Source organism: Rhamphochromis sp. 'chilingali', assembly GCF_963969265.1.
Source record: "Rhamphochromis sp. 'chilingali' genome assembly, chromosome: 22".
NCBI lineage: Eukaryota > Metazoa > Chordata > Actinopteri > Cichliformes > Cichlidae > Rhamphochromis > Rhamphochromis sp. 'chilingali'.
The window spans coordinates 31115139-31136118 of record NC_137950.1 but is presented as its reverse complement, the minus strand read 5'-3'; the positions used below and the strand labels follow the sequence as shown (position 1 = coordinate 31136118).

The 20980-nt window shown below is 44.6% G+C and overlaps 2 protein-coding genes across 2 annotated transcripts in view; one reads left to right on the top strand and one right to left on the bottom strand.

The window, feature by feature from the left end:
* Positions 1-1601: 1601 nt before the first annotated feature.
* On the bottom strand, positions 1602-6733 carry LOC308391175 (hydroxycarboxylic acid receptor 2-like). Its single transcript, XM_080873646.1, has 4 exons — positions 6612-6733; positions 5613-5883; positions 3432-3733; positions 1602-2495 (listed from the first exon to the last, which is right to left on the bottom strand). The coding sequence occupies exons 2-4, from the start codon at positions 5701-5703 to the stop codon at positions 1827-1829; spliced, it is 1062 nt and encodes a 353-aa protein (XP_080729772.1). The 5' UTR covers positions 5704-5883; positions 6612-6733; the 3' UTR covers positions 1602-1826.
* Positions 6734-12541: 5808 nt separating this feature from the next.
* stxbp4 (syntaxin binding protein 4) overlaps positions 12542-20980 on the top strand; it is a 48624-nt gene continuing 40185 nt past the window's right edge. Inside the window, exon 1 of the mRNA XM_080872058.1 lies at positions 12542-12722. Coding sequence (XP_080728184.1) covers positions 12667-12722 — 56 coding nt within the window. The 5' untranslated portion in view covers positions 12542-12666. The remainder of the gene's footprint in view (positions 12723-20980) is intronic.

Genomic DNA, 20980 nt, shown 5'->3' with positions numbered 1-20980 from the left:
TACTGGTGGTGGTCAGAGGGCCCGGTGGCGCCAGTGTCCGGCAGCCTCGCCTCTGTCAGTGCGCCCCAGGGTGGCTGTGGCTACAATGTAGCTGCCATCACCAGTGTGTGAATGTGTGGATGACTGGATATGTAAAGCGCTTTGGGGTCCTTAGGGACTAGTAAAGCACTATATAAATACAGGCCATTTACCATTTCTGCCGCTTGTATCCTCAATGTCATTCTTTCGGTCACTACCCACAGCTTGGGATCATAGGTGTGGATGGGGACGTAGATCGACCGGTAAATTGACCCTCTTCACCACAACAGACCTGTACAGTGTCTGCATCACTGCAACCGCAGCAACAATCTGTCTGTCGATCTGTTGAGCTTCCTTCTCCTGTTACTCATGAACAAGACCCCAGGATACTTAAACTCCTCCACTTCGGTAAGAACTTGTCCCTGAGCCAGAGTGGGCACGCCACCTTTTTCCGGCTGTGAACCAATCCAAGCTGAGCTGGAGGCCATCACCTGATGAAGCCAACAGAACCACATCATCCATGAAAAGCAGAGATGAGATCCTGAGACTACCCAAGTGAAAGCCTTCCGCCACTTGGCTGCACCTAGAAATTCTGTCCATAAAAATTATGAACAGAATCTGTGAGAAAGGGCAGCCCTGGCGGAGCCCATCACCCACCAGGAACCAGTCCGACTTATTGCTATGCGGCCCAAGCTCTTGCAACAGTTGTATAAGGACTGAATGGCCCATAGCAACGGGCAAGACACCCCATACTCCTGTGTGGAGTTTGCATGTTCTCCCCGTGTTTGCGTGGGTTCCCTCCGGGTACTCTGGCTTCCTCCCACAGTCCAAAGACATGCAGCTTGTGAGGATAGGTCAATTGATTAATCCAAATTGCCCATAGGAGTGAATGTGAGTGCGAATGGTTGTCTGTCCCTGTGTGTTGGCCCTGCGACAGACTGGTGACCTGTCCAACATGTACCCCGCATCTCGCCCTATGACAGCTGGGATAGGCTCCATCCAGCCCCCCCCCCCCCGACCCTGAAAAGGATAAGCGGAAGCGAATGGATGGATGGATGAATGAATTAATGAACTGAATGAATTTACCCCTATACATCAGACAGGCTCCCACTGTCAATCTTTTAAAATCTTATCTTAAAATGCATTTTTATTTACTGGCTTTTAATACAGCATAAGAGTTATTTGTTATTAGAGATGGCACGATACCACTTTTTTATTTCCGAAACCGATACCGATATCATAAATTTGGATATCTGCCGATATCCGATATAGTGTAATTTTTAAAATACCTAAAAGAAATTTACTGAATATACCTTTAATTCAATTTAAACTGGTAAATTATAGAAACATTTTAAGCTGACTTATGCACAGAGACCAAAACAGTTTCAGTATCAGGCTGTAAACATATTTTCTTCTGCTGCAGTTTAGCATGGTACTCTATGGGGACTGGCTCACTGCTGGAGCCTCTGCTGGATGTCAGAGGAACTGCAGGTTTTGAGATCTCAGTGATGTTTTTTTATTTCTGTTTTTAAAATATTTTTTTTAATCAAAATAAAAAAATATAAAAAACAAAAGACAAGGCTTAAAACTTACATTTAAAGAGTTCAACAGGAAAAATATTTCAAACTTGACTGAATATATGTTTACATGGTTATGCGACAGATTTTCAGATTCATCATAAAACAAGCCAAAGATATAACTTTATGCAAAATTATACAAAAATAAAGGAAATCAGAGCAGGGAAAAGGTTTCACTTCTTTGATTAGTCTTTATTAGCAAGGAGCAGTTTACTATTTCGCCTCGCTTCCTCAATCAGTCCTCATGGATTTCATCTCCTCCTGGGTGGTCGACTGAGTTCCCGAAGAAGACGTCTTGTTGTCCTCCGCGTCCTGCCCACAGCGAAGTGCACAGGGCAGCGCACCCACCAGGGCCTTCCTGAACATGGAGCTTGAGAAGATGTAGATGATGGGATCCAGGGCCGAGTTCAGGAAGTTCAACCCCAGAGACACGATGCTGAGCTGGGTGAATCTGTAGAAGCTGGTGCAGTCCCACGGGCGGTACGAGCGGATGATCCACACTCCGATGGTTGTCACCGTGGTGGGCAGAAAGCATACCATGAATACTGCGACGATGGCGATGCACACTCGCATCGCCTTGTGCACTTTGTCGGGTTTGCCCATACATCGTTCCTTCAGGAAGCTGGAGATCCGGATGGAGCAGAACAGCAGCATGGCCATCGGGAAGATGAACTCCAGCACGGTGAGGATGCGATGCATGGCCACCAGGATGATGATGGCTCGCGACGCCTCTTTGTAAGACGTGAAGAAGAAGCACTGGGTTGTGTTGCCGCTGCCCTTGATGTGGTTGTAAGCCAGCATAGGAACCCGGGGCGTGATGACCAGCAGCCAGACAAACAGCGACACGAACACCGCCTGTCGCTTGGTCATGCGGTTGAAGCGGTGGTGAGGATGGACCACCTGGAAGAAAACAGCACTGGTGATACTGGTTCTGAAACTTCCACCTGAATACAATTATCTGGATAAACAAGTAGGAACTTCTGTTCTACATCATCTAGTTTGGGGTCTCCTCCAGTAGACACACAAAAAAATCAGATTTGGGATTAAATTACAAACTAGCTCAACATTTCTCTCGCCAGTTGGTAGACCCACACCTGAAGTTATTTTGGCACACCCTGCACCGTCACATGATGGGTTTTTCCTGGGTTTTAGGGGCAGAAGAACATCAAAACATGTTCCTATTTTCGGTATGTCGGGATAGTGCCGAAACTAAAGCAGCAGTTTCTGTTTAAATCATCTTTTGAATCTTGAAAATGTTTGATGGTGAAATTAATTGTGTGCCTGGCACTGATTGGCCAATCATCATGGTTCCTGCAGCGTTATTGGACCATTTGTAAACAGGAAACCAGTTTTCATGTCACAGTGTCAGGTGATGGATGGATGGATTTAAAGATCTCAGTCAGGTAAAGGTCCTAACTTCCTAACACAGTTTCAGTCTTCCTTCCTTCAGCTTCATTTATAAATGACAATGTAGAATATGATTACAGCTATTTATCCATTAATTTAGCTGAGTGGGCTACTCTTTATACCGCTACCTAACCATACCAGCTGTTTACCCATGTTGGCTTAACTTTAGTTTTACCCAGTTATGTCATCAAGCTATTTACATCAAGCTATTACTACCAACTTTTCCCTGTTTGGAGCCCCATGAATAAAAACAACCTGTATCACTTTAACAGACCTGCAGCACACGAGTTTCCCGTGTTGGAGTGATTCAAAAATATTAGAAATGCAGTCAGAGGTTTGTTCTCTTTACCAGGAATGTGGCCCAACGAGGTGCAACAAAAAACTTTGTTAAGCATTTTTACAACTCCATCACCACGAGGACTCTCTCACCTTAAAGTAGCGATAAATTGCCACCACGGTCATGAGTGCGATGCTCGCCGAGCGGTTGGAAAACATCAGGAAGAGGTTGATCCGACACATGCCGTCTCCAAACACCCAGTGACTCCTGAGCAAGGCGTCGATCCTCAGAGGTAGACTCACTAGAGCGAGGAAGTCTGCGATAACCAGGTTGAAGAGGAAGAGGCTGTTGGGGTTCCACGCCTTCAGTTTGAAGCAGAAGATCCACAGAGCGACCAGGTTTCCCAGCAGCCCCAGAATGACGTCGATGATGAGGACGGGTGGCATGATCTTACCTTGAAATGGGAGACGGAGCAGATAAAGTATCTTGGAGTAAATATTACTAAAGATCTATCTAAGATATACAATGCAAACTTTAATCCTTTAAGTTATAAAATAAATGAGGATATTAAAAGATGGAATTTATTACCATTTTTAAATTTTGAATCACGTATAGATACAGTTAAAATGAATATCTTGCCTAGGATGCTCTATCTGTTCCAAACACTCCCTGTAGAAATAACTGACAAACAATTTCGGGAATGGGACAAAATAATCTCTAGGTTTATATGGCAGGGGAAAAAACCACGGATTAAGTACCAAACTATTCAGTTGGCTAAAGACAAAGGAGGGTTGGGGTTCCCATGTTTGAAAGACTATTATATTTCTGCTCAATTGAGAACATTAGTGTGTTGGTGTAATGTAGATTATCAAGCGAGATGGAAAGAACTACAACTAGAAACAGTGACTATAAAAGATTCTCCAATTCAGGCAATTCTAGGGGATGTGACACTTATTAAAAAACAAATTCATCAAGGAAGCCAATGGATTAACCTACCCTTAAAACTCTTACAATTTCTTAATAAGAATGATTGGATTGAAGAGGTTAGGATTTTAAGATGGTGCGCTTTTGACAGTGATTTTTTACCTAATGAATTAGACGTAAGATATAAAAAATGGGCTGGACAAGGTTTAACGGCATATTGTATGTTTTACGATAAGGGAATTCTTAGGGACTTCCAATCAATAAAAGATCAATACCAATTAAGTAAAACGGACTTTTTTAGGTTCTTACAAATTAGGCATCATATAATCATCATATAATCATCATCATATAATTTTATACCTAAGAGAACAGATCTTTTTTCTTTACCTGTTCTGAGTATATTTGTCAAGGCCTATCAGGCTGACACAGGCCCTAAGGTGATTTCAAGATTGTACAAGGGTATACAAGAGGTTAAGAAGTGGAATACTACCTACATCCAAAAAAAAAATGGGAAAGTGAAACAAATATAGCAATATCAGATAACATTTGGTATGAGCAGTGCGCTTTTCAGTGGAGAATTTCTAGTTCTAATACATGGAGATGTTATGGTTGGAAGAGTATCTGTAGGTTTTTTATTACTCCTGCACAAAGTAAACATTATTTTAACCACTCTAATTGCTGGAGAAATTGTGGGGCCCAAGGAGTAAAACATTTCCATCTGTTCTGGTCTTGCCCAAGGATCAACATTTTTTGGGTATTGATCCACTCTGAGTTGCAGATTATTTTTTGTATGCAGCTTCCCTTTAATTGGGACGAACTTTTGTTTGGATATTTATACTCAGTAAATGTAGATAAAATGTCTAAGCAGTTGTATGGTATCCTGAGTTTGGCTGCCTGTAAAATTATTACCAAGAAATGGCTTAGTGCGAAAATTCCATCACTGGGTGATTGGCATGAGAGTGTATATGGGATGTTTAAAATGGAAAGAATTACCTTCATTAAAAGACTCCAGTTTGATATATTTAGTGAAATTTGGGGTAAATGGAAACACTACATCCAGTTAAGGAGACCTGATCTTGTTTGAATCTCTGTAACTATATATGCCACATTTTTGAATCGTTATGTGTTTATATGTATATGCTAGTATGTATGAGACTATAAGTGAACACATATGTAAGTAGGTATGTGTATGTATGCCTAAGAATATGGGTGTGTGAGTGAATATGTGTGTGCGAGTACATACACACTAGAGGGTACACCTGTCTGTTTTTGGTTTTTTTGGTTTTTTTTTATTTATTTATTTATTTATTTATTTTTATTTACATCTGATCTTGTTTATATGTTTATTTTGGATTATTTGTGTTTATATAGGTTGTTTAATAAAAAGAGAATAACAAAAAAGATCTTACCTTCCAGCCCAATACCGACAGGTGGGCAGCCACCATTGGCAGAGGGGGTGGTGAGGTTTGAGGCAGTGGTGAAGTTTGGCTCTGAGGTCATTTTGGTGACTCGGGCAGAAAGTCCTTGAAGTTTATTGAGGATTATTCTTAAGTTTGACTGTTAAAAATATCTGTGGGTTTGGTGGTTAAATCTGAGCGAGGGGGAAAGTCTGTGTGACCACACCTTGGAAAGTTTCCAAACTCTTGAAATTTGAAGCTTCCTCTTGTTCTTCCTTTTTTTCTGTTTTAAAACAGCAGAATTTAGATTTTTATCAAAGATGACATGAATCACTTCCACTCTTTCACAAGTCCTGGACATGCTGGGATCCAAAATATTAAACAAACAGAAGAAAGACCTAAAAAATGTTTAATTAAGTCAAAATACTTTCTTTTACAGTGAAACAACAAATGACAAAGTTCACAAGTTAGAGTCAAATGTCAATCAAATACATTCTCACGTCTGATATTCTTTTCAATATTCTTGATATTTATAATTGACTGATTTGTTTATTTTAGTGCAATTTCTTAAATTTGTAAACAATGTAACATATTATTAAAATAGCTGAGTCTGTTACTGTCTTGGAGCAACTGTAACCCACACAGTTTCCTTAAGGATTAATAAAGTATTCTGATTATGATTTAACAAAGAAGTGTGCCATTACGGTGTTATTGTGCCATATAATATTCAATCAACATGAAGTTTTAATGGCCTGAAGTTCCCAGCTACAGGATTCAGTTATTAAATTACAATAAACACAGATAGCTCTATCATAGCATCACAGCTGTTCCAGGAAAAATAAACATTTTTTAAAATATGCATGGAAGGTTATTTATTTTTAGTTTACATGTGGCACTTTTAAGGAGTTTACACTGAGAATATATGTCAGCACACGCGGATTAAACAGGCCTGTGTATGTTTCCACATCTGATCCAGAGAATCAGAGGAGATTAGATGAATCCAGTACTCACCAGTCCCGACGCGAGACGTTCATCCATAAAGTGTCCGAGGAGGAATGATCTTTGTCGGGTATTTATGTCTCCCGCGGGAGGATCTTCCTCGTCAGCCCGTTGCCCCACAGAGGCTGGTACAGAGTGTGAACGAAGTCAGAGTCAAAAACATTTCACAACACATTTCACAAACTGAGGGGCCGAGGAAAACTACTCAGCCAAGAGTGCTACCAGTAACATGACATACTTTAGCACCAGCATTTAACTGGTTATACAAATATTTAGATTTTACAGGGAATCCTTTCCAGGCGTCCAAGTTACTGAAAACTTTACAGCCTATTCTGCTTTTCACTGCTTTACTGCTCTTTATTATTCTCTGAGACTCCACCAGAGCTGCTTTCCATGATTCTGACCTCATGATGTTGTTATGAAGTTAGATATATATTAAAAAGCTTTGTTTATACGTGACCACGAGCACTTCCTTGACCCGTGAATCTGCGCTCATAAACAGTCCAGGTTTGTTTATAGTTTGCTTGGTTACCATGGAACCAGGTAACGAACAGACCTTTGTGGTTTTAGCTCGCGCGTTTCTGGGTCAGAGGTCGTCACATTTACTGATATTCTCGCCGGCCAATGTCTTTGATGCGTCATTGCTGACGACCTGAGGGTGAAACTTGTTTCCTTCTGTGGGGACAAACACGATGAAGAATGAGGAAGTGTCGAAATCTCGGTGTTTCTGTTGAGCTGTGGGTTGGCCTGATCCACAGAGGTGTAGGGTTTCTAAGACTGTTTTCTCCTGCTTTACACTTCCTGTGACTCACACAGATGAGTGTTTGATTGTATAAATATCAGCTAAACTTTAGAATTGAACCCTGACAGCTCAGAACTGGAAATATTTCATATTACATTAAAGAACTAACTAAAAACTGCTCAGTTACTCACCAGCACCAGAGGTTAATAGTAATAATAAGATTCAGAGTTTAGCAGAAAATAAAAGACTGCTGCTCAAACAGAAACTGATAATAAAGCTGTAAAACCATAAAGGAAAGATGGTGAAGCTCTAAAACACTCGTGTCTTTTTCTGTTGTCTCAGTGAACTCGCCTGTAAAGAGCAGCATTAAAAATGACTCCAAGCTTTCAGTCTCAGTGAAAACAAAGACGCTGGACGTTAAAGAGTTCATAACAAATCTGAAATTTAAGCACGTCATAATTAATTATTAATTCTTTATTTAACCAGGAAAGACCCACTGAGATTTAAAATCTTATTGACAAGGTGACCTGAAAAAAACTAAATTTACAAATTATGAAACATCATTGATCACAAAAATCTAAATAAAAAGTTCAACAGTGTCACCAAATAATTCAACAAACAACACATTTGCATGCAGATCTTTGAGTGTTTAAAATATTAAGCATTTGTTTTAACAGACTCAGAGAAACAAGATCCTTGTAAAGCATCCTTATAAATTCATATCTGGAAGATCTGCTGCAGATCATTTATAAATGAGAATATCCTAATGGTTTAATGTTCCCACTGATAAGACTTCACTCAAAAGACCAATCTGAATTTCGGTTTCAGTTTTTTTTTTCCAACTTGTCATGGACCAGGGTCCCAGCGCTCTCAGTTCTCTGGTGTTTTTGTTGTTTCGTTCACTTTGTTAGTCTAAGGTTATTCTGTAGTACCTAGGTTGTTCTGTTTAGCTTTTCCTCCTTGTGTCTTTGCCCTCTGAGTGTCTGTTTAAGATAAGATAAGATAGAACTTTATTAATCCCTCGGGTGGGTTCCTCTGGGAAATTCGATTTCCAAAAAAGCACAGCACCGACAGAAGTTACAGAGTTATACACACACACATATATATAAATACAGAGACAATATAAATAAAATATACGAAGGGGATAAATAGAATAAATAGGAATAAAAATAAAAATACAAGTGAATTGCACATTTCAAGTATTGAGTCTATTGCACCGTTGACTATTTACAAAAGTATTGCACAAAAGGTATTGCACAGTGAGGTGAAGAGGCACTACAGCTTAGTTGTTCCCTCCTTTGTCCTCCTGTTTCCCCTCCCTCTCCCCTCCAGAGAGGAGTTAAACAGTCTGATGGTGTGTGGGACAAAGGAGTTTTTAAGTCTGTTAGTTCTTGTCTTTGGGAGAAGCAACCCGTCACTGAACAGACTCTTCTGGTTGTTAATGGCCGTGTGCAGAGGATGCCTGGCATTGTCCATAATGTCCATCAGTTTCTTTAATGTCCTTTTCTCTGCCACTGTCACCAGAGTGTCCAGCTTCATGCCGACCACAGAGCTAGCCCTCCTGATCAGTTTCTCCAGCCTGGATGAGTCCTTATGTTTGTTTGTGCTTATGTGAGTTCTTGTGCCTTGTTTCCCCTCCTTGTGTTTTACCTCGCCATGTTTATCTGTTTCCCAGCCCGTCATGTCTGCTCTCTCTCTCCCTCGTGTTCCTCGCTTCCTCTCGTCTGCCTCTCCTCCTGTCCGGCATCATGTTCCTCTGTTTCCTGTTTTATTGTGAAGGGCTCATGTTTCCATGTTCATCACGTTCATGACACCAACTGTTTGATATGAGACTTGGAGGGAGGAGAGAGAATCACCAGTCAAGAGTTAGATACCAAATCAGTCTTCCAACCGCGAAGAGCTGTGATAGATGGAAAAGTCAAAGAATTTAATTTAGTGTTGGAAACAACATGTATTTATTTTTTTGCATTGAAAAGTAATTTTGAACAGCACAAAGTTTGCTGAACAGTATTAAATGATTGTTGGAGCTGAGGTGTGGAATACATCACAGTGTCGTCGGCATAAAAATGGAAATTAGTGTTCGATACTCCTTGATCAACATTAACATATCTGGTGAATAATAATGGCCCCAGGACTGAACCCTGGGAATCACATCAAGGAAGCAAGATCAAAAAATGATCAGACCTCAAAAAGATGTAGATAATGGGCAGTTACAATGTAATAATAATTTAGGGCTTGGTTTTTTTTAAAAATTATATATTTGTAGCAATGACACAGTGTGTTACATACATAATGTCCATCCATCCATCTTCTTCTGCTTATCCGGGGCCGGGTCGCGGGGGCAGCAGCCTAAGCAGAGAGGCCCAGACCTCCCTCTCCCCAGCCACCTCCTCCAGCTTATCCGGGGGAACACCAAGGCGTTCCCAGGCCAGCTAAGAGATATAATCTCTCCAGCGTGTCCTGGGTCTGCCCCGGGGCCTCCTCCCAGTGGAACACCTCACCCAGGAGGCACCAGGAGGCATCCTTGTCAGCTGCCCAAACCACCTCAGCTGACTCCTTTCGATGTGGAGGAGCAGCGACTCTACTCTGAGCCCCTCCTGTATGGTCGAACTTCTCACCCTATTTCACCCTTTGGAGGAAGCTCATTTCCGCCGCTTGTATTTGCGATCTCATTCTTCGGTCACTACCCACAGCTCGTGGCCATAGGTGAGGGTAGGGACGTAGATCGACCGGTAAATTGAGAGATTCGCTTTTACACTCAGCTCTCTCCTCCACAATAGACCGGTACCAATCCTTCTGTCAATCTCCGGCTCCCTTCTCCTGTCACTCTTCAACAAGACCCTGAGATACTTGAACTCCTCCACTCGTCCCGGGATGAGACCCTGACCCGGAGTGGGCACTCCACCCTTTTCTGGCTGAGAACCATGGCCTCAGATTTGGAGGTGCTGATCCTCATTTCCGCCGCTTCACACTCGGCTGCGAACCGTTCCAGTGCCAGCTGGAGGCCCTCACCCGATGAAGCCAACAGAACCACATCATCCGCGCAAAGCAGAGATGAGATTCTGAGACCACCCAAGTGAAAGCCCTCCGCCAGTTGGCTGCGCCTAGAAATCCTGTCCATAAAACTTATGAACAGAATCAGTGACAAAGGGCAGCCCTGGCTTCAATGCTAAGTTGTTTGTCAGTGATAAATGTGTTGAGTCATGGATTATACCCAAATATGAAAAAAGTCCATCTTGGGCAACAAACTACATACATTTAAAAGGAGAAGTCCAGTCTTTGCTCTAAAGTCATCAGCTGGGAATGGGACAGTAAGCACGCCTGACACTTTGGTTTGATGTAAGCAGCTCGCACTGCTGATATTACAGCTGAAGGAAGCTAACAAGTACTGGGCCTAGATTTCAGCTGCAGTGGTGTAAAGAGTTCAAACTTTGTGATGATGTATGAACTAGAGATGGACCGATCCGATATTACGTATCGGTATCGGTCCGATACTGACCTAAATTACTGGATCGGATATCGGAGAAAAATAAAAAATGTAATCCGATCCATTAAATATCACGAAAGCACCTCACAAAACTTGCAACACACCGTAACTCACCTCAGGTTAGCACGTCGGAGCAGTATGCATCACGTGATAGAGCGGCTGTGGCATGCGGGACCTGTCGGTGGTCTGGATAGCATTTGGAGCTTCGCTAGCAACCCGGCATTTCATCTCCGACAAAGTTATCCCGAGAGAAGTAAAGCAAGTGTGTAAGTCCATCTCTGAATGTTTGTAAAGCATTCCTGCGTTAAGCTTAACGAGCGACTGCCTCTTCTTGCTGCTACTTCAATCATGAAACTGCTTAACGATCAGCTGATCGGCTTTTCTGTCTCGAGTCCGTGTCTCTTGTTTGCTTTTGGCCCACTTTGCACCAGAAAGAGGAAACCAGCGGCTGAACAACAGCAGCACGTTTAAGCTTGATCAGCTGTTGTTAGAATTTATTTAATATTACTTTCTACTCGAGGATCTTTTTCTACGTAGCTGACGGCTGGTAACTGTGCAGGGGCGGATCTAGCAAAGTTTAGCCAGGGGGGCCGATAGGGCATTAACAGGGAAAAGGGGGCACAAAGACATACTTTTCTTTCTTATTCTCATTTAAAATGTCAAGCTTTTAATAAATAATTATCTGACAGCCAAAGTTTTAATTTGATGCAAAATGAATAGAAGTCCATTACTGTATATAGTAACTATTAAGTCTAATATACCCTAGTAAGCTATACTACTTTTTCCTTTGGGAAGGTACCATCTGTGCAGTCTGCAATTTTGTTGAAGAAAGATGTTGAATCTATTTAATATTTCTTGAAAAATAATTGATTTCTGTGCATTTTTTTTTCACACTGCATCAAATTAAGGTTGATTACGGCGATTAAGCATCATGAGGTGGAGCGTGAGGGGTGGTTCCCTATTTTTTATTTATTTATTTTTGTTGTTGCTGGGAGTTGGAACCCTATTAGTTAGGTTGCTTAATATTTATGCTAAGTACTCTTTAAAATACCAGAATAGGGAGGATGGTGTAGGTTTAAGTTTATTAGATTGATCAGTATTGCTGTACTATGAAATATTTTTTTTTGCATACAGGTATAACAGAATAGCTTTAGTGTAGTTGTTTTAAACTTGAGTATGAACTTATACAAAATGCAGCAAGATATTTAAAAAACAGTTTTGTTGATTAAAAAACACTATATCGGATTCATATCGGTATCGGCAGATATCCAAATTTATGATATCGGTATCGGTATCGGACATAAAAAAGTGGTATCGTGCCATCTCTAGTATGAACCAGGAGACCATCCCAACCAGTCTCCAAATGTGAGCCTGAACTGAACTTCCTGCCCCTGCTTACAGGTGATCTTCACCCACAGAGTCTACAATTCAACACATTTAATCTCCTGTTTAATGCTCTCATCCTGCAGCTGAAGGAAACTTTAAAGTTTGGTGTGTGTGTGTGTGTGTGTGCGTGTGTGTGTGTGTGTGCGTGTGTGTGTGTGCGTGTGTGTGTGTGCGTGTGTGTGTGTGTGTGTGTGCGTGTGTGTGTATGTGTGTGTGTGAGGGACGGGTATCAGCACGGATTAGTGAGTAAAGGTAAGCGTGTCTCTCCCTGTCTAGGCGGATTTCCATTCCTCTCCTCTCTGTGCGGTCACACACACCGTTTGAACCGCCGCTGCCGCCTCTTCTCATCTCATCGTCTCCTCCTCTCGGCCGCCCGTCTCGCTCCTGTTTTTTTTCTTTGTGTGTGCGTTTGTGTGAGAGCTCTTTATTTGTTTGTCTGAGGCCATCGTGCGATGCCATTCCTCCCCCATGACGCTGAGCGATTCGATGGGCTGTCTCTACTCTACTGGTAAGCTAATTCTTCCTCTGCTCCTCCTCCTCCTCCATCCTCTCTCTCTCTTTGTTTTAATGGAGAAACTTGTCTCCTGTACATGCTTCAGTGCTTTTGTTTTTCTGCCTCGCTCTCTGCTCATGTGGGTCGCAGACTTCAGAGGTGAAGCAGGTTTACAGGCTGTTTGGCGCCAGATGCCGCGGAGTTTAAGTCCACATGCTTGTACGCAGTTCTGGGTCAGAGACGCTTTAAAGGACAGTGCAGCGCTCGCTGCTCCGCGCGGATTTCCATTCTTATTCTATTGTTTTGCCTTCCACCAGATTTTAGTGGCACATACTTTTTTTACTCCAGTGCTCTGATTTACTCATGTTGCACCTGAAGGTCACACATTTCAAATTCAAATTCAAATTCAAATTCAAATTCAAATTTTATTTGTCACGTACACAGTCATACACAGTACGATATGTAGTGAAATGCTTGGACAACTACTCGTGACCTAAAGAAAACAAAAAAAGGAAAGGCTATGAATAAGATAGGAAATAAATATGCAAAATTAAAAAGGGTAAATTTAACTAGGAAGGAATAAAATATAAATTAAGGTTAAAAATGAAATAACTGTACAACACAAATTAGAATGAAGGGTAAAACAGATAAAACAGTGCTGCTGTCGTCGGGTGAAAGAGCAGAATGAACTCTTAGCTTATGAGAACCAAAGTTTGGCTGCAAGTACAGATGATTTAATCCAGTAATTTAATTTTTATTTTTTTATTCCTGTGAATTTCCTCTGTTGTTGTTACTCGTCTTTGCATCGCTTTGCATGCATGAAAGCTTTCGATAGGCCAAGTTAGAACTGCACAGTTTAACAAAACGTGCACAGCCGAGATGCTCAAACCAGAGAATTTATTGTAAAATGAACAAACTAATAGCTGCACGGACTCTGAGATTATGGGCTGCTGCTATAAAATAGTCCATCTCTGACCACCATCTCTCAGGTCACAGACCTACAACTTAACACGTCATCAGCCCTCCAAAAAGACAGCTGCTTGATTGTAGGAAAACAATCATATCATCTGTAGTTGTGGAAGGATAATTTAAATTAAAGGCAATAAAAGTTGACATAGGGTCAGGAATTAGTCCGGCCCTCCTGCCGGTTTACCTCCGCAGTGGGGTGAAGAGAGGTACAGGGATCAGCACACTCACGTGCCTCAGGATCAGTCCTTATGTAATGTTTTTCTACTCTAACTGATCCTTACTACTTCTCTCACGCACATTTGAATCGATGTTTTGTCTAAAACATGCAGGCACACATTCACAGTCACAGTGCGATGAGTCCATCAGGGTTCAGTGTCTGGCCCAAGGGCACTTTGGCATGCAGACTGGAGCATTGAGGGATCAAACCACCAAACCCTGAGTGACCCTGATGAAAAGGCATCCAGTGACAGTCGTTCCATGGTTTCACCTCCAGAACGCTTTGGTTTTGCCTCCTCTGCATGAATGTTATGAACCTCCGTTATTTTAGCTGGAACTGAAATAAACAACAACCACGTTCTGGGTTTAGAAAGAGATAAAAATCCACGGCTGCAAAGGGACCTGCTGCTGATGGACAGACGAGCCAGGTTAGGCGTAAACACATGCGTGGATATCACCTAGAAATCAACATCAGATTGACTGATGGTTTATTGCAGGAATGTACTCAACAGCAACACGTTGCAGTGGTAGTTTCTGTGTCATCTCATCAGTCTATCAGGGGGTTGTGGAGGAGTTTTGCTCCACTCTTCTTTGCGGCGTTGCTTCGTTTCATTCAGGTTTGCAGCATTCATTCATGCACAGCTCTCTGAGCTCTGCAGCAGCTCCATTCTTTTCTTTTTCAGTTGTTCTGTTGGAGATCTGCTGCGGTCCTGTTGATGACCCAGTTTGGTCCAAGTTTCAGCTGTGGGACAGATGGCCTCACACTGGCTCTAGATTACTTTGGTATACAGAGAAGTTTACGGTGCACTCAGATCATCATCCCTCCACCACCGTGCTCATGGTCGTATGAGGTTTGGTTTCATCCAAGCATGCTGCTGTGCATTAAGGACAAACAACTCCACTCTGGTCTTGTTCACTGCAGAAGTCTTTGCTTTGTTCAGACACAGCTTTACAGATGTAAAGAACTTCAGCTGCAGTTCTTTGGAAACCTTCTGCTTCAGTCATCTGAGCATCTTTAACCTCCTAGGACCTGGCGTCCACATATGTGGACATCACATTTTGGGTTGTCTAGACCAAAATACTAAATTTTGCTCTACAAGGACCTACGAGGACATTACACTGCCTCTGTTTTATCAAAATTTAAAACAAATATCCTCATATGTGCCTCTCATTTTTCTTAGAAACAAAAATTGGTTTAAAAAAAAAATTGGTGATTCTTTGTTTTTACATTCATCAGGTCCCAATATGCCCAAATATCAAAGAGAAATTAAGAATGCTGCCATGGAAGAGTTCAGGTCTTAGGAGGTTAAGCAGCTCTAATGTAGACTCACCATTATTATACACGCCATGTTAGGACCAGTGTTAGGGCTACAGAACTGCATTAACTCTCCATGGCACAGATTCAACAAGGTGCTGGAAACATATTGAAGTGTTGAATGTTGGAGAAATCAAAACAGGAGTGTTTTACAAGTGTTATGAAGTATTCAGCTCAACTGTATTAAACAGCATGACTCCTGGCAATCAAACAAACACACTCCATGATAAGCATCCCTTACTTCTTTTTATGTACTGGCTATGAATGAGACGTGAAAGTGAAACGTGAGCCAGCAGTTCGGGTTTCCTGCACAGCTTCCTGTGTCTGGTAATAATCTGTCAGCGTGTGGATCCATCCCCATCACTCAAGCTGGGGAAAACATCTGCTGCGCTTCACCGCAGGGAGTCTCCTCTTTGTGTTCCCCCTCTCGTGCTTTTATTTGACACTTAAACATACAGAGAAAGACGGCAAACAGACAGGAGCAGATTAAATATGCAAACACCAAACAGTAATCCTCACGCGCTGCAGCTCTCTGCACATTTGCATAGCTCACGGATCAGCGTGCATTTTCATCAGTTTAGACTGAAGAAAATAAGTTATCTGTTCATTTGGCTGCACAGATATTTAACACAACACTGGAAGCAAACATTCAAACCTGAACTCACTTCCTTCTCTTCCTTCATTTTCATGTGATCCTCTCTTTGCTGGAACATTTGAATGAAATTAAATCCTGGCTTTCACAGCTCTTGGGGGAGGTGGGGTGACGCTCAAGCAGCAACTTCAACGGCTGAAAAATGAATGAGACAGAAACTGCAGTTCTTTTAATGTCCACATAAAGGATGTTCAGCTTTAAATGTCCAGCTTTACAGCAGAAGTTACGTCTGAACTTAAACCTTATTGTCCAGCTGAGTTTATTTCCCCAAACTTTAGAGGAGACTTCACTAAGTGGAATTAGTATGTGTGATGAAATCATACAGTGCAAGGATGCAGCTAATCAAGAAGAAGACAAATAAGAATTCGGCTGTTTTTACCTTTCAGTTCTCAGTCCTCATTGGTTTTTGGATTAAAAGAAGCATTTTGCTAATGTGACATCTCAGATACAAGTTGGTGTAACTCTCCAGCTGGTTGCTGCAGAGAGGTGCATGGTGCTGCTTTGGTCTCTAGCAGAATCAGCATCACCTGTTGTTCACGTGGAAGAATGATTCACCAAGTGCTAGTGACACTGTGAAAATGCTGACTGGAGACCTTTCACCTTCAAAGTAAAAGTTCCAAATTTGCTGGTTTGCACTGCATGTTTTAAAGCTACACTTTTGCTCAGAGTGTAAATGTTAATATTTTGCAGAAAGGTCTGCATCTTTCATTAAAAACTTCAGCTGATCGCAGCCGTCTGCCTGTGATCAAAGCAGTTGCAAGGAGGTTTTTGGTGCAGCAACCTCTTTGCAACCGATCTCACCCAGCAAGCCTCCTGAAACCATCCACAACCACTGCGGGAACACACATTTTTCCCAAGTGACCGGAGGTTCCAGGGGTGTAGTCTACTCCTCTGTAGGCCTTAACAGGTGGACAAAGAGCTGATGATGACTGTGAAGGAAGAGCTAGAAGACTTTAACCTACTGTCAGGTAAAACACTCAGTCATCTGTGTCTGTGGACAAAGACCCTGAGGTGGGCTCAGTTAATGTTAAAACTTTGTCAGATGTTGGAACATCTGAAATATGTGCCTCACTTTAGAAGTGAGGGTAAAAGACGTTTTCAGGTGGAGAATATGTGTCACGGCTGGCGGAATGAGCCGTGTGGTGTGGAGGAAAGGGAGGACCCAAAATGCAGCAGTGACTGATGATACGAGTGATGTTTATTTACAAAGTGACAATGGCAGAAACAGGCAGTGAGGCATGACAAAACGACTGAAGAAACCTAAACTGGGAGAACTAAATGACAAACCTGAGACCATACAAAAGGGGTGCGGGGCAGAGAGACGCAGAGACAGGAACACCATAGAACGCAGACGAGCCGACAACGAACACAGACCGACACCCACTATATATACACACACACACACACACACACACACAAGGTAATCGGGTAATCGCACACAGGAGGGAAGAACAGCTGATCTGAATACACATGATGACTGGAGGACACAAGCTGAACACAATGACAACAGACACAGACTTTCAGAACAAAACAGGAAATCTAGAACCCGAACCGGACACAAGGGGGGAGGACACAGAATAACTAGAACAGAGGGAAATAATCACAAAACACAAAACGCTGGGTCAACGACCCAGGACCATGACAGTACCCCCCCTCCAAGGGCTGGCTCCAGACAGCCCAAAACAAAAACAGACGACCAACCCAGGGCGGGCGGCGGGGGCCCAGGACGGAGGGACCAACACAAGCTCCAGCAAACCGAGAGAATTGTCCAAAACAAAAACACACATGCTGGAGCACGAGAACAAAACACAGTTCAGGAGGCCGGCCCGGAGGCTGACAACTCAGAAGTCCAGGACAGTTCATCTTCTGAGGCCGGCCACGTCGGCGACGTAGATCCATAAGCCGACCGAGCGGAAGGCAGCGGTGGCGGAGTGGAGGCAGTTCAGGGGGCCGACCGTGCACACGGCAGCGGCGGCGACGGGGAAACCGTTCAGGCGGCCGACCGTGCGGACAGCAACGGCGGCGACGAGGAAACCGTTCAGGCGGCCGACCGTGCGGACAGCAATGGCGACGATGACACAAGTCTGGAGGCCGACCGCGCGGAAGGCAGCGGTGGCAGAGTGGAGGCAGTTCAGGGGGCCGACCGTGCACACGGCAGCGGCCGGACCAGACGAGGCTGAAGCAGAGGCCGGACCAGACGAGGCTGAAGCAGAGGCCGGACCAGACGAGGCTGATGACGATGCTGCAGCCGGGCCAGGCGAGGCAGATGACGATGCTGCAGCCGGGCCAGGCGAGGCAGATGACGATGCTGCACCGGGCGAGGATTAAGGCTCGGAGGCTGCAGCTGGCGAGGACGATGAGGCTGCAGCAGGCGACGGCGTGGAAGCCGGAGACTGTAGCGCTGCAGGCGTGGAAGAAGCTGCTGCTGCCCGTGGCGTGGATGAAGCTGCAGCTGGCGAGGATGATGAGGCTGCAGTTGGCAGCTGGACGGGCTCCTCGGGCCCTCCAGCTGACGAGGCAGGAGGCTGGCTAGGTTCTCCTGAACCTCCAGCTGACGAGTCTTGAGGCTGGACGGGCTCCTCGGGCCCCCCAGCTGACGAGTCTTGAGGCTGGACGGGCTCCTCGGGCCCCCCAGCTGACGAGACAGGAGGCTGGCTAGGTTCTCCTGAACCTCCAGCCGATGAGTCTTGAGGCTGGACGGGCTCCTCGGGCCATCCAGCTGGCGAGACAGGAAGCTGGGCGGGCTCCTCGGGCCCCCCAGCTGACGAGGCAGGAGGCTGGACGGGCTCCTCGGGCCCCCCAGCGAAAACAGTCTCTGGACCAGTGGGCACCGGGGCCCCTGGAACACACAGGTCAGAACCAGTAGGCGCACGGGCCTCTGGCAGGCACAGGTCAGAACCAGCAGGCGCACGGGCCTCTGGCAGGCACAGTTCAGAACCAGTAGGCGCACGGGCCTCTGGCAGGTACGGGTCAGAACCAGCAGGCACACGGGCCTCTGGCAAACACAAGGCAGACTGCAGCTGCACAGAGCATTGACCCAGCTCGGGCAGCGACAGCCGGATACAGTCCTCAGCTGGCTTCTTAATCTCCAGGGGTCCAGAGTCGGCCGGGGGCTGGGACCCAGCCTCTGGGGAGGCCCTGGAGTGTGTCACAGTCTCTGGGCTGGCCAGCTTTTGAGGACTGATTACAATATTATGTGGTGTGTCTCTCTGCTTGACATGAACAGGTGAAAAATAGTTCTTTCCGGGTTGGATGGACTTAACTTGTTGTGCAGGAGGAGTTGGTGACAACGATGGCTGAATAGGTGATAATAAGGCGGATGAGTCTCTTGTCAACTGAGCTATTGACTGAGCTATGGATTGTAACCAAGTGTCTAATAGGTCTGGCTGTGACTGTAATGGGGGTGACGGTTGAGTGGCTAACTGAGCTAGTGGCTGCTGGGCAGCTAACTGAGCTACCGGCAGGGCAGCCGACTCAAAAAACACAGCCCCGGAATAAACAGACACACAGTCCAAAACAGAAAAAGGGTCCTTTTCACTCACCACAGCTGGCAGTTCCAAAGTCCTAGTCTTCGGCTGTGGGGTGATGCGCCGACGGCGCGATCGTCGCTTCCTCCCGGGCAAAACCTCCGGCGGGCCGGGCAAAACCTCCGGCGGGCCGGGCAAAACCTCCGGCGGGCCGGGCAAAATCTTCGCCGCCGGGCTGGGCAAAATCTTCGCCGCCGGGCTGAGTTGGGAAGCGGTAGCGGCTGGTGGGTGAAGGTGCAGTTCGTTGAGTATGAAGTCCTGTGCGAGCGGGTGAAGAGAGTCCAGCAGCCAGGAGTGAGCAGAGATGAGCTGCTGTAGCCTGGCTTCTACAGCGCGGAGACACTCTTCCCCCTCATGCTCGAGCCATAGGTTAACCAACCTGGAAACGGAGTCAATTAGTTCCTCCCGAAGCTCCTCGGAAGGTGCGGATGCCGCTGGGTCCATGTTTGGTCGGCTCGTACTGTCACGGCTGGCGGAATGAGCCGTGTGGTGTGGAGGAAAGGGAGGACCCAAAATGCAGCAGTGACTGATGATACGAGTGATGTTTATTTACAAAGTGACAATGGCAGAAACAGGCAGTGAGGCATGACAAAACGACTGAAGAAACCTAAACTGGGAGAACTAAATGACAAACCTGAGACCATACAAAAGGGGTGCGGGGCAGAGAGACGCAGAGACAGGAACACCATAGAACGCAGACGAGCCGACAACGAACACAGACCGACACCCACTATATATATACACACACACACACACACAAGGTAATCGGGTAATCGCACACAGGAGGGAAGAACAGCTGATCTGAATACACATGATGACTGGAGGACACAAGCTGAACACAATGACAACAGACACAGACTTTCAGAACAAAACAGGAAATCTAGAACCCGAACCGGACACAAGGGGGGAGGATACAGAATAACTAGAACAGAGGGAAATAATCACAAAACACAAAACGCTGGGTCAACGACCCAGGACCATGACAATATGTGACCAGGCTTCTCTTTAGATATAATTTTATTGTACATGGAATCGATCGCTTTAAACCAGCAACATTAAACTGGTGAATGTTCCATTATTTCATTAATGACCAGTTACTAAAAATAGAAAAAAGTCAGTTAAAACTGTGACACATGGATCTGTTTAATATCTACATAACAGCACAAAACCTCAGGGACATCTCTTTCAGTTTCATTGATGCAGCCAGTAAACTATACTGCAGGTTTAAGTGGAAGGTTTGTTTCTTCTGCAGGTAAAGCTACAGATGAGGTGCGTAGGTGTAGGCGATGGTGGTCTGGAGGCTCTGCAGCGGTGTTAGCGTGTCCTCGCTGGCGCCCGGCCTCTGTGGGATGTTAATCATTTGCGACAGGTCGTGCAGATTATCAGGTATTAAGTGATCAGTTTAATTGCTCCCTTGTGTCCCAGCAGTTGGCTTCGCTGCACATTGTCAGCTGCTGTCGTCTGTTTGTGGGCCTGGGGGAGCTGCTGCTGTCAGGTTACTGATGTGGAAAGGTACGTTTGTTTTACGTGTAGTAGACAAACTCACGATAATGACTCTTCATCGCTGAGCCGGGTGCAGGCGGAAGCCAAAGGT

What these genes read in the sequence shown, in the direction of transcription:
- LOC308391175 (XM_080873646.1), bottom strand. Translation starts at nt 5,703, where the DNA reads ATGACCTCAGAGCCAAACTTCACCACTGCCTCAAACCTCACCACCCCC. An exon ending in TGTCGGTATTGGGCTGGAAG is followed by an intron (nt 3,734 to 5,612) that starts GTAAGATCTTTT and finishes TCCCATTTCAAG; the next exon opens with GTAAGATCATGCCACCCGTC. An exon ending in CAATTTATCGCTACTTTAAG is followed by an intron (nt 2,496 to 3,431) that starts GTGAGAGAGTCC and finishes GTTTTCTTCCAG; the next exon opens with GTGGTCCATCCTCACCACCG.